The sequence below is a fragment of the Desmodus rotundus genome, chromosome 13 (genome assembly GCF_022682495.2).
Source record: "Desmodus rotundus isolate HL8 chromosome 13, HLdesRot8A.1, whole genome shotgun sequence".
NCBI classification, from domain to species: domain Eukaryota; kingdom Metazoa; phylum Chordata; class Mammalia; order Chiroptera; family Phyllostomidae; genus Desmodus; species Desmodus rotundus.
In genome coordinates, this window is record NC_071399.1 from 86,648,024 (window position 1) to 86,662,189 (window position 14,166).

The 14,166-nt window shown below is 46.5% G+C and overlaps 1 protein-coding gene across 1 annotated transcript in view; it reads right to left on the bottom strand.

Moving 5' to 3' along the window:
* ABCC4 (ATP binding cassette subfamily C member 4 (PEL blood group)) overlaps positions 1–14,166 on the bottom strand; it is a 215,936-nt gene that overhangs the window by 185,479 nt on the left and 16,291 nt on the right. Inside the window, exon 2 of the mRNA XM_053916440.2 lies at positions 125–235. Coding sequence (XP_053772415.1) covers positions 125–235 — 111 coding nt within the window. The remainder of the gene's footprint in view (positions 1–124; positions 236–14,166) is intronic.

Below are 14,166 nucleotides of genomic sequence, written 5' to 3' on the forward strand. Positions count from 1 at the left end.
GCGTTCCACGTCGGAGGAAGCAGGCTCCAGCCCTTCCAAAGGCAGGCAACACCCCCTCCAAACCACTGGCCACACACTTAAGAGGTTCTCCTTCCTGACCTCCTCCTTCCTGCCTGCTACCTACCTTTGTAACTCTTCTCCAAGGTGCTTTGAGCGATCCTCTGGAAGCACTGAATACATATCATCTTCTTCCAATCTCCGCTTGTGACCGATTTGAAACAAGGGGTTTAGCCACCTGTTGAAAATGAAGGGGAAAGGAATGACATCCATCCCAAAATACACATACGTCTGATCAGAATCCTACATTCATGAATTTTGGTTTTTTATGAGTCTACATCTTAAATATACAGACATGGGGGAGGGTCGGAATCACATATTTGAGATATGTGCACACACACCCACACAGCCCCTAGCCCTGTCTACCCAGAGAGCCCAGAAACAACGGCATACCCCCCAACATCAAAGAATACTTGGAGCCCAGATCATGTGGTTTTTTTTAAGATTTTATTTATTTATTTTTAGAAAGAGGGGAAGAGAGGGAGAAAGAGAGGGACAGAAGCATCAGTGTGTGGTTGCCTCCTGTGTGCCCCTCACTGGGGGACCTAGTCCACAACCCAGCACGTGCCCTGACTGGGAATCGAAACAGTGACCCTTTGCTTCACAGTCTGGCGCTCAATCCACTGAGCCACACCAGCCAGGGCCCAGATCGCAGTTTTTTAACACCTTTCCTTCCATAAAGGACCCAGGGCTCTGTGAAGAAATGACTGACTCCTTGGCTAGGACAGTGTCGTGCAAGCACCTGACAATCACTAGCATTTTTTAACTATAATATAAGTGCCTGACATTAAGCTTTTGGTTGCTGAGGCATCCACTTCAAAGACATCCAACTCAAACACATGGCCAGCTACAGGACTAGATAAAAAGCCAGGCCACCCACCCAGGAAGGTCCCTTTTTCTCTCCCAGAAAACTCTGCTTGACCTAGATAACTAGCCATTTGGTCGACCACGTGCTTTTCCCTTCCTGCACTTTGATTCCCACTCCTATGGTTTAAATTAATCAGCACAGAATGAACCCATGGAACCCTAGGCACACCACCCTCGACTCCAAGAAAGGTAGAACCCCAGGATCTTGCTTGTGCGCTCTCGCTCTTTCTTGCTCTTGTTCACCAGCTCTCCTCCCCACCCCCTGCCACCCCGGGACCTTGCAGTGTGGCCGCAGACATGCCCTGTACCATCCAGGACCTGTCTTTCTTTTTTCAAAGCTCCCTGGTGATCACTGTTGAGGTGTGGCTGGAAGCTTAAGAACCACAAGGGCTGGTCCAGCCGCACCACTGGCTCCTAGGGGAGAATGTCCATGAGGACTCCCCTCCAGCAGAGGCCCAGGTGAGCGGTGCCCCAAGCAGCCCTGGCAACAGCATCACTGCCCAGGGATGAGACCAACACAAAACAGGCGGAGAAAGTACAAGGCGGGCCTGAAACATCTTATGCCACAAAATAAGGAAGAGCTCAAAGAATCATGAGGATGTGTCCCAAGGACAGGGGAACCAGGCTGAAGGGCTCTCACAAAACAAAATACAAAATCCGGGGTACATTGAAGATCAAAGTAGATAAATGGCAAGGAATCATAACCCATTAAATAACAAGAGTCCATGCACGAATCCTTACTTCTGCGTAAAGGGGGGGAAGGGAAAGCTCTCGCTCTCTCAAGTGCAAGGAAACATACGGAAGGAACAATGGAGTTAGAAATTATCCGTGGTGGTCAAAATCAGTGAGTGCAAGTCTGATGTGGAAGAAAATATTCACACAATCTCAAATCATATCGCTGCCGATTACTTCTTAATTATGAAAAGACAGTAACTTTATAGAGGACCCACAAGAAAAACCCTGTTCATATAAATAGACATTATCCATTATGCATTATTTAAATGATAATTATTAACATGCAGAAGTAGCCTGAGGATTAACATTTAATTTTACTGCTCTTGCCAGGGTAAGGAAATTTCCGAAGCCAGACATAACCCATGAAAGCAGAGGTCACATCTCTCTATCTCATTTACTGCTTCCTCCCCAGCACAGTACGAGGTGTGGAGGAGGTGCTCGAGGTATTTGCTGGACAAAGGAACATCCGTGCGTCATGCAGGAAGCAGAAAGGGCAACTGAGCTCCAGGCTGTGCAGCTCTGGCCACCTGGCACCTCGAAGAAGCCCAGGATCGGAAGGCTGGATTCTAGTACCCGTGATGGTACTGAGGATCCCAGAGTCCCCAGGACCCCAACCACCCACGCACCCCCACTTCATTTCTACGAGGTCCAGACTGTGCACCTCTATGACATCCTGCCAGTCATTTAACGTCTCTAGGTCTCGAACTCCTCCCAAAGCAAAAGTATGAATCTGTGAGCTTTACCCCCAGGTTGGGCCATTCATTCCACAGTTGTTCCCTGCAGAACAGGCTTGGGCAGTTGGTGCTGGAATTTACCCGATGACAGCCAACCCTGAAAGGCCCTCTTTAAAACTCTGCTTGCCCAGGAAAAGATGCCCAAGGTCACTAATCATTAAGGAAGTGAAGATCAAAACCACAATGAGATTACTCCCTCACACGTGCCCCACATGCTGTGGCCCACAGGGACATTGTCCATGAAGCCCCTGGGTTAGGCCACCCTCCTCTCCTTGCTCTTAGCAGGGGCCAGCCTGGCCCCTGGTGACATGCCTTCCCAGCAGCCTAGGGATGGCCCACCATTTCCCCCAGCTCCATTTTCCAGCACCATGCCACTCCTGGCTGTAAATAACCCTGGCACCTCCAAAGGCCATGCAGCCGGCTACTCACTGCTGCATCTAGAAAATTCTCTGTCACTGCCTATCATTCTTTGGTAACCCAGGTCCTGGATCAGGCTTCCCTTTCTCCCCAACTCCCAGCATCACGACTGACTTCCACACCCACACAAAGGGCACCCCAAACCCCAGCTGCTCACTTTCTTGTTCCCATCTCTTCTGGGACCTTCCTTCCTCTTTATTCTGCTGTACATACTAAGGATGGGCTCTCAGACCCTCAAGATGCCCAATGACTGTGACCCAGCATCTGCCATCCTCGCATTTACTTGGCCAGTCTGGCCCTTGCAGGCCACTGAGGTAGACCTCACACTAGCCCTGGGGGACACATGTCCGTCCTCTGCCATCAATACCATCTCAATGCCCCCAAATCTGGACTCCTGTGGCTAAGTGCCTCCTCTTCACCTCCTTGTTGCTAACAGGATTTAAGGTCCCCACTGAAACTACTCTTCCCCTTCTCCATAAATGTCCACCCTGTGGAGCCCACGGCTCAAACCAGAAACCCGGCAGTCACCTGGGGTACCTCCCTTCCCCTCACCCCCCAAACTGCCCCCTCCAAAATGCAGCATGCCCACATCCACTTCCCTGTATCTCTGCCTTCCCCACCAAGGCCCAAGACTCCATCGGTTCTTGGTGCGGCCACCTGCTTCCACTCCTTGGTTTCCCTCCGACCTTTATACAGAAGAGCCAAAATGATTTCTTAAAATTACGAGACCATGCTGTCACCCTGCAGCAGAATACCACCGAGACTCCTGATGGGGTGTCATGCGTGACCAGGTCCCTCCTAACTCACCAACCCATGTCCTGCCCCTCCTCCCAACTCCGTGTCTCAGCCACACTGGCCTGCTGTGGCCCCAAGCTCCTGTCCCCTCTTCCCTTTGCTAGGAACAAGTACTCCGCCCTGTCTCCTCCCACAACTGCATCGGTTCTGCTCCGGGTCCCAATCCAACTGTCACAGTCCGGACCATCTCGTCTAAAAGCACCGAACAGACCCTGAGACCCTGATTTTACACCTTACTTCCCTCTTGGACTTTCTTTCCCTTTTTACTACAACCTATTTTGTGACAGAAAAAACAATCCCCCTCTTCATTTTGTCCATCTCCCCTCCAGAATGAGAGTTCCATGAAGACAGGACCAGTCTCTCTGTGCTGTTTGCTGGCCTGGCACATGGCACTGGCCAATGACCCGCCTACAGCACTCTAAACACAGCTGGACAAAAAATGAATGACTCTCTCCTGGTCGAGAACACTCAGGCTCACAGCCCTCTCTACCTCCTGCGGGCGACAGAAATATGCGGGTCAGTTAAGGTCAGTAAATCATTCAACAAATGCCCTAGCCCTCCTCAAATAAGTCATTTATTATTTTAAAAGAACAATGTATTTTAAAGCACTTCTAGCTGTGGGGAAATGTTACCATATTTTGCCATGTACAATATGCACTTTTTTGCCCAAATGTGAGGGAAAAATAATGATGCTCATTATACATGGGTATAATGATTACATACCATGGGTATAATAATTCCGTGTATAATGCGCACAAAAACATGGGGGCATGTTACACATGGGAGTGCATTATACACAGCAAAATACGGTCTGCGGTTGAGTCGCCCTAGAGATGTTGCTAGCCCTGGTCCCTGGAGGCCCCATCAGGACAGGGCACTCTGGGTCAGAGCATCGGAGGGAATCCAAGAACAGGGGCCCAGTGAGGGGCAAAGAAGAGGCACACACACAGGTCCCACCCTGCCTCACTAGAACCGCCTTCCCCTGAGGCAGGATTTCTCTAGCTCAGCACAATAGGCTGCGGGCATCTTTGTCGCGGGGGCTGTGCTGTGCAATGCAGGGTGGTTCGCAACATCCCCGAACTCCATCCTCAAGATGCCAGCACCATCTCCCAACCCCAAGCTGTGACAACCTAAAATGTCCCCAGACATTGCCTGGGTGGCAAAATCTCCTGGATCAGAACCACCACCTTGATCTTTTCATCTTGCTGGAAAAGCCACAGGACCTTACTTCAAATGTTGGCCCCAGAGAGGAGCCACAGGGCCCTGGCAGCGGTCCCTTAGGCACCAAAGCAAGGATCATGGTACAGACCCATTACTATGTTCTACGGTACAGTGGCCCTCCAGGAGCTCACAACCCAGTGGGCAAGGGATCCCTGCAAAGAGTCACAACATGTGGCAGGCGGGGTTGTGAGCTATGCTCAGGATCTGCTTCTTGGCTTTCTTGAGGTCTCTGTAGGGATAAGGGATCAATACCCCAGCTCACCAATGACCCATCTACTATATGGCAAAGGTTCTCCAAGTATGGTCCTCGGACCAGCCACATCAGCATCCCCTACCTTGTTAGCAATGCAAATCCTCAGGCCCCACCCAGCCCTGCTCATCAGAACCAACAACCTGCTTCTACCCAGTCACCCAGGTGATGCTGCTGCAGGCGCAGTGTGAGGACCTGCTGCGCGCAGAGTGTGCTTTTCAGGCCTCATCTGGTACTGATACCAACAGCTCCAACCCTGGCTAAACATCAAAATCCCAACCTCAGCTCAGAGAGTCTTAAAGACCAACAGGGACCTGGAGCCCCATCCCAAAGGACTGGGTCAGAGCAAGGCAAGACGGAAACCCAGCTGGTGGCCCTTTGGACTCCCGCCCCAGCCGCAGCCGGTTCTGGGCATCGGCTAGGTCTGGTCCATCTGTACTCCGAAGAGAGGAAATCCTGTGCAGCTGCCTGGGCGTGGTGGTGGCAGGGGGCGGGGCAGTGGTTTCTAGGAAAAGCAGAAGCTCGAGCAAAGTACAGGGGAATCGCTGAGCATTCACTGACGGGACCAGGGAGGAAGAGAGGGAAGCTTTCAACCAAAACAGAACCAACAGGCAAAGACATGTCACCTGGGGACAGCAAGCCCAGAACTGCACAGGGTTTGACATGGTAATGGGGTAACCAAAAGGTCTTGTACTCTAAACTCAGGAATGTGGACTTTATCCTGAAGTTGTAAAGGAGAAATAGTGCAAGTTTTTAAGCCACATTGTATATGGTGGACTATGGAAGGCAAGGAAACCAGTCAAAAACTGAATTAGAAAGAAACCTGTAAGGAAGTGTGCCCAGGACAGTCAGCCGCGGTCCTTCATACGAGTAAGCTAGATCCGATTCCTTCTCCCGGACTTGCTGCCTGTTAGTCACAGAAACCTCACCTCCCTGTGTTGGTCTTCAGTCTGGAGTTCTACCGCTCTACCATGAAGAGAAGCCAAGTGAACCAGAAATCAGAGTTTAAAATTCAACATCCTATTACTAATTTACTCTAGGGAGTCAGAACAAGAAAAAAAAAAAAACACTGCAAATCAAAATACCCTTTAAGAAAATATTTTTGTATCCTATTTAATATAAATTGAAAAAGCAACCCTATATCAAATCCATTTTAAAACTCTTAAAATTAGTATAACAGGAATATATATTAAAAACTCTCTATTTTATATGCTAAATATATGGAAAATTACATTCATGAGCAAATTTGCTTACCAGAAAAATGCCCATTCAATTCATTCCCATTAAAATAAGATACTAGAAATGGATGGCTCATTGACATACTAGTCATGATGGAAACGGCTGTCAAAGAGGAAAAACAGCTAAGATGAAGTCATAGAATTTGTATACAGATAAGTTTTTAAAAAATTAGAAAGTCCAACTCAGAATTACTAAGGGCAACAACCTAGTACATCAGATGAATAATAAACAGAAAAAAATTAACTGCATTCCTATATCCTACTGGGGCGGGTAGGGGGTGGGGCGGGGCGGGTGGCTTCGTTTGACAAATGACAGGCACGCCTCAGAGATCCTGTGAGTTCGGTCCCAGACCACGTCGCTAAAGCAAGCCCTGCGATACAGGGAGTCGAATGTAGACTTCTTTCTGGCGGAGGGTCTCGCCTTCAATTTGTGAAAAAAACACAGTATCTGTGAAGCACAACAAAGCAAAATAGAACAAAACACAGTATTTGTGTACTTAAGATACTAACGTCCAAGAGTCAGAAAGTGTATTTTTCAATTTAGTAATTAATTTTAGAATGGACAAAGCTGGCAGACATCATGTTAGCCAATTGGTAAAAGTTCCCATCAGCAGGAATGAGACAAGTGGACATCGTGGCGTGGGATGCGCTGAACACTTACTTCTTGGTATTCCCGCTGTGAGGAAACATCAGGCAAACCCAAACTGAAGGACATTCTGCAGAGTAGTGACCTACACAGTCTTCAAAAATATCGAGGACATGAGAGACTGCAAAGTCGTCCCATACGGAAGGACACCAAAGAGATACGACAACTGAATACAATGTGTGAGCCTGGGCCTAACACGGGCAATACGGGGAAACTGGTTTCACAGTCTGAGACTCAAACAGCAGAAATGTGTCAATGTTGATTTCTGAATTTAATGAGTATACAGGGATATGCCACAAAGTGTCCTTATTTTTAGGAAATGCACTGAAATGTTAAGGGGTAATGGAGCAACACGTCTATAGCCAACCTTCAAATACTTCAGATAGAAGAGAAATAACGCATATGCAGATGAAGAGAGACAGCAGCAGACATGATAGAATCTAACGTTAGGGAACCCGGGCGGAGTCCTGTGCACCACTCACGATGCTTCTGTCCGGTTGAAATCACATCAAAGTCAAGTCAAGTCACTACCAGATTTTAAAGCATTTCATATGCAACACTCAAAACTCTACTCATGAAAAAAATAATGGACATTCATACGAAGCATAAAAATAAAATATTACAAAAGTAAAATGCAAAAATAAAGACAAGGAGAGAATCTTAAAACAAGAGAAAAGTAACTGCTTACATACAAAGGACCTCTGACAAGGCTGTGAGCAGATTGCAGCAGCAGCTTCGCAGATCAGAAGGAAGTAGTGTGATCTGTTCAGAGCGCTGAAAGAAAAATCTGCCAACCGAGACCACTCTACCCAGTAGCTGGCCTTCAGAGCTGGAGTTTCCCAGACAAACAAAAGCTAAAGGAGATCATCACCATTTCACCATCCTTACAAGAACTGTTGAAGGGAGTTCTTAAAGGTGACATAAAAGATGCTAATTAGTAATAGGAAAACATATAAAAGCATATATTTACACTGAAAATGTAAATATATTTAAGTTCAGAATAACATTATAATGCTGGTGGGTAAACCACTTATAACTCTAGTATGAAGAGTAAAAGACTGAAGTGTTAAAAATAACCATAACTACAGTGATTTGTGAGTATATACAGTGTAAAATGAGTTAATAGTGACATCAAAACATAAAATGTGAGGGAGTATAAAATGAACAGTTCTTGTTGTTATCAGCTTAAAATAGACTGTTGTACACACAAGATGTTTTAGGTAAACTTCATAGTAACCACAAAGTAAAAGCCTATGACAGATACACAAAAGATAAAGAAATCCAAGTATACCGCTACAGAAAGGCATCAAATCACAAAGGAAGTGAGCAAAAGAGGAAGAAAGGAACAAAAGAATTACAAACAACCAGGAAACAATGAAAAATGGCAACATTAACTACAAATAATTGAATGTAAACAGGCTACAGTCTCTCCAATCAAAAGAGAATAGTTGAGTGGATAAAAAAGCAAGGCCCGGTCTATACACTGCCTACAAGAGACCCAAACTTTAAGGACACACACAGACTGCAAATGAAAGGATAAAAAAAGCTATTCTATGCAAATGGAAACAACCAAATAAACAAAAAAAACAGGGGTAGCCACACTTACATCAGACAAAATAAACTTTAAGCCAAAGACTGTAACAAGAGACAAAGAAGATCACTGAATAACGATAAAAGGACCGCTTTATCAAGAGAATACAGCATTTGTGAATATTTACACTCACCACATAGGAGCACCTAGGTGACTTCTTTGTGCAAGTATCAGAGAGCACTTACACAGAGCTAGATGTTACCTCCTGCTACACACCTAGGCTCTCAGGTACAGCCTATCGCTCCCGGGCTACAAACCTGCACAGCATGGTCCTGCACTGAATACTGTGGGCAACTGTAACATAACGGTAAGTATTTGTGCACCTAAACATAGGACAGGTATGGTAAAAATGTGGCACAGAAGACAAAACGTGGTAAAAACATGGCATAAAAGATAAAAACGGTGCACCTGTCCAGAGCACTTACCATGAACGGAGCTTGCAGGACTGAAGTTGCTCTGGGTGGGGAGTGAGGGAGTGGTGAGTGGATGTGGGGGGGCCTAGGACATTACTTTTCACTACCGTAGACTTTATAAACACTACACACTTATGCTACCCTAAATGCATTAAAAAAGTTTTCTTTAATAATAAATTAACCTTAGCTCACTGAAACTTTATCAACTTCAATATTTTTAACTTTCTGACCCTTTTGTAATAACACAGCTTAAAACACAGCACGTTGTATAGTTGTACAAGTTTTTCTTTTTATTCTTATTCTAGAAAACTCTTTTTCTATTTAAAAATTATTTTAAACTTTTTTGTTAACAACTAAACGACAAACACGTTAGCCTGGGCCTACACAGGGCCAGGCTATCGATATCACTGCCTTCTGCCTCCCCGTCCTGTCCCCCTGGCAGGGCTTCAGGGGCGAGAGCACGTGTGGGGCGGTCATCGCCTGTGACAGCAAGGCCTTCTTCTGGAATCCCTCTAGGAGGACCTGCCTGGGGCTCTTCTTGGGGAGGCGTTGCTCTTTTCAGATCTACACCCATGCTGGTTGCTGGCTTTCCTTTCTTCTTCACAGAGCAGCTTGTAAGCAGACACGGCACCGTGAACATGCCTCTCGATTAACAAAACCTTTCCAAGTGTTTGAGGAGCTTGTTGAACTCTGCAAAAACTGCTATGAAAGCCTTCACTGCAGATTTTCTTGGGAGTTCTTCCTTTGCTCCTTCTGAAGTTTCCTTTCCTCCTGCCTCCTCTTCAGCTCTCCGTCCCAGTTTCAGTTCCAACAACTCTTGAGTCAATTCCTCAGGAGTCACCTCTAGAAGCTCCTGAATGTCACCCTCACCACACCCAGCTTAAGGCTATTGGCTGTGTCAACCACACCCTTGTTGGTTTTTGCAACCTCCTCATCCTTGGCAAGTCCTTTGACGTCAAGGACAAACCTCTTAAAGGTCTTCTTCCAGATGCCATTTACACACTCCTTGGTGGCATCACCCAAAGCCCACGCAAGGTTCTTCACAGTCACGGGTGCTGTCAACCTTCCAGAACTGCGCTGGTGTCTTCTCAGTGTCCTCTGCAGTTGCAGCAATGGCCTGGACAAATGTCCTTCTCAGGTAGTAGGTCTTCAGGCCATTATAACTCCTTGACCCCTTGTTTGGATCAAAGAGGTGGTGTTTGGAGGGAGAAACACCACTCTGATGCTGGGGTGCACATCCCCAACAAAAGGAGGATGTCCAGGAGCATTATCAACAAGCAAAACCTTGAAAGGTATGTTATTCTGGCACAGTGAATCGGGAGGGCATCTTGGAAGGGGAGCTGGGTCCTCGATGGCTTCTCACTGCTCCCGTAGGACACCAGCAGGGTGTGCTTACTGTAGCCCGCGATGCAGTGAGCAAGGCTGTTCCCCTGGCCTTGCAAGCCGTGAAGCCCAGCACTGATTTGGCTTCCTTGTAGATGAAAGTCCTTCCGAGCACTGTTTCCAGAACACAGAGGTTTCATCCACACCATTTGCTCTGACAAGTCATTTTCATCCACAGTCAGCTTATCCCGAGTTTCCCCAAGTTCTTCAGCTGCCCCGCAGACTCACCGCTCTCTCATATTCCGTAATGAGCACAAACTCTTGAATTGTTTAAACCTCACGGAGCCGTCAGTCAATTCCACATCATACTTGGGTCCCGTCCTTTCTCTCAATGTGGCAAACAGACTCTCTGCTTTGGCCATGACCTTCACGGTGCAGAGAGGGGTGCTCTCCTGAGTCTGGTCTTCAACGCAGGCCATTAGCAGTTCCTCCAGGTCTGATCCAGGCACTTCCAGAATTTCAGTTAGTCTCACCGCCACCAGTGCAGCAGATGCTTTACTAGCTCCTATCCCTTTGTCCTTTTTCTTCAAGATCAAGGCAACGGTGGAATGGGACCTGCCTGCCTGGCAAGCAGTAGCTACCACCAATTTCCTACCTCTGTAGTCCTTTATCACGTTTAATTTCGTCTCCAGTGCAATCACTCGATGGGACCTCTTTCTGGCAACCTTAGAGGGTATGCTTTACACTGGGGGGGCGCAATGAAGAAAACACGAGATTAAGTCAAGTACAAGAGAAATCGATGCGATCGAGAGCCGCCATGAACACGAGACGGGGGAGGCTGCTGCCGGTGTAGCCCGGCACACTGTGGTACATACAGCACATGCTCTTTTTAACCAGAAAGAGTACCCTCTGGAAGAATGGTGGAAAGCAGAGTACAGTAAGTGCATAAGCCAGGAACACGGTCTGTTATGGCCACTATAAAGTAGTACGCACTGTACAGAATTGTATGTGACTGGCAGCACGGTGGGCTCGTTACACCAGCATCACCGCGAACACGTGAGTGATTCCCTGCACTATGACAGGGTGGCATCATGAGGCAATGAGAATTTCTGAGCTGCATTATAACCTTAAGAAAACACCGTCCTACGGGCAGGCCTCCCTCAACCAAAATGTTCTTAGGTGGCACTTAACTGGATGCAGAACGTTCCATCCAACAGCAGGAGATGCACATTCCTCTGACGCACCCAGGGGACACCCTCTGGGGTACATTTTTTTGTTGGGCCACAAAATAATTCTTCATACAGTTCATCTTCAAATCATGCCTAGCATCTTTTCTAATCACTCTGGTTTGAAACTAGAATCGATGACAAAAAAGAAAATTCACAAATATGTGGAGGTTAAACTTCATGCTCCTGAACAACCAATGGTTCAAAAAAGGAATTTTTAAAAAATCAAAAAATATATTGAGACAAAAATGGAAACGTAATTACCAAAACCAATGTGATACAGCGAAAGCCGTTTTAAGATGGAAGTTCATAGTGATAAACACCTACATTAAAAGATATCAAATAAGGAATCTAACTTTGCATCTCAAGGAACTACAAATTAGAAAGAGGACAAGCCAAGCCCCAAGTTAATAAGAGGATGGAAATAACAAAGACCAGAGCAGAAATAAATGAAACACAAACTAAAAAGACAATAGAAAAGATCAATAAAACTAAGATCTTATGTTTTGAAAACACAAACAAAAGAGACAAATCTTTACTTGGATTGACCAAGAAAAACCTCAAGTAAAATTAAAGGACTCAAACAAAATTATAAATTAAAAAGAAAACATTACAACCATCACCACACAAATATAAAGAATCATAAAAGATCACCATGCCACAAACGGGACAAACCAGAATAAATGGACACATTCCTAGCAGTACAGAACCTACCAGGACGGAATCACGAAGAAACAGAAAATCTAAAGAGATCAATTACTAGTAAAAATATTCAACCAGAAATCAAAAAGCTGCCAACAAACAAGTCTAGAACTAAATGGCTCCACTGACAAATTCTACCGAACATTCCAAGAACTACTACCAATCCTTCTCAAACTCTTCCAAAAAGCAGAAGAGTAGGAAACACCTCCAAAATCCTATGAGTGTGCAACACACACCAGATTATCGACATTACTGATTTTACACGCACAGCCACTGCGGAAAACAGTATGTAAGCTCCTCAGAAAAGTGAAAAGGACGGCCAATACTGGGCATATGAAGGCAATGAAATCATCACCTCCTATCTGCATTCACATGCTTACCGCAGCGTAATTCATAATAACCAAGGTCAGGGAACCATGTATGTGCACACCAGCAAATAAATGGATAAAGAAAATGTGAGATATATGTACACACACATACACACATGGACACACTCACCATAGGACATTATTCAACCTTTAAAAAGAAGGGAATCTTGTCATTTGGAACGTTGATGAACCTGAAGGCATTATGTTATGTGAAATAAGCCAGACAAATACTGCCTGGTATCAGTTATGTGTCAAAGTTTTTTAAAGGAAAAAAAAAGGTCATACTCATAGAAAGAGCACAAAAGCAGTTGTGAGGGCTTGGGGGGGTTGGGGGAGAAGTTTGGTAAAAGGGTAAACACTTTCAACTATACAATAAATACAGATTTAATGTATCACAGGATTACAGGGTGCCTACCGTGGGTAATACTGTATTTCATACTTGAAATCTGCTGAGACTAAAACTTAAATGTTCTCACGCTAACAAAAGAAAGGGGGTAAATGTGTGAAGTGACGAATGTGCTAATAACTCCTTGGGGGAATTCCTTTTGCTAAGTATACATATACAAATCATCACACTGTATAGTCTAATTAATCTTACAACTTTGTCCACTGTACCTCAGTACAGCTGGGGGTAAAAAACACTCTGGCTGGTAAGTCCTAGGAATTTCCCCAGTGAGCTTGGGCCCTGACGGTTTATGCTGCCAGGGTGACTCACAGGGGCCCCTGGAGAGTTTATGTTCACAGGTGACTCAGGCTGGGGCTGGCATCCCCCCCCCCCCCGAAAGACCAATCATGTGCTATCAACCCCCCTCTGTGGAGGGGGGATGGAGATCGGGATCAACCACATGGCCAATGAATCAATCGGTGACACCTCCCTAAGGAAACCCCAATAGAAACGCTGAACACCAGCGCCTGGGGGAGCTGTCCTGGTGGGCAGTACTCTGCCCTGCCACACACTGACGTGTCAGGAGTGTGACATGTCCCGACTCCAGGAGGACATGACAAAGAAGCTTCCTCTCCCTGGGAGACTCCCTGTGATGGCTTCGGATTTGTGTGTGTTTGCTAAAATTAAACGGCAATCGTGTTCTGTGTGTTGTTCTAGAGAAGTATGAAACCTGAACCCACCGAATCTGTAGCCTTCTGGAGTGAGGGTGGCCTGGGGACCCCGAAGCTGCAACTGGTGTCCAGAGGAGAGGACCTGCATGGGAGACGGTGCCTGCAAGGCTCACAGCAAGGCAGTAGGGGCCGAAGTCAGTCATGGGGCAGAACTGCAGCACTCACTGTCAGGGAGTCACCTCCTTAGCTGCTGCTGGCCTTGACCTCCACTCACCTATGCTCCCCTGCTGCTTACCGCTTTCCCCCACAGTCCCCCTCCACCTCCCCCACCACCGTCCTCACCTCTGGTTAGCATAAAGCTAGTCCGAGACCTGGAGCCCACCAGGCCAGCACTGTCCCTAGGAACACTTTCGCCAGCACCAAAGGAAAAGGCAAGGGATGGCTTGAAAGCTCCCTCCTCTCACCTGGTGGCCACACACTCCGACTGGAGGCTGGAGGTCTCACGTTTTAATCTGCAATAAGATCAC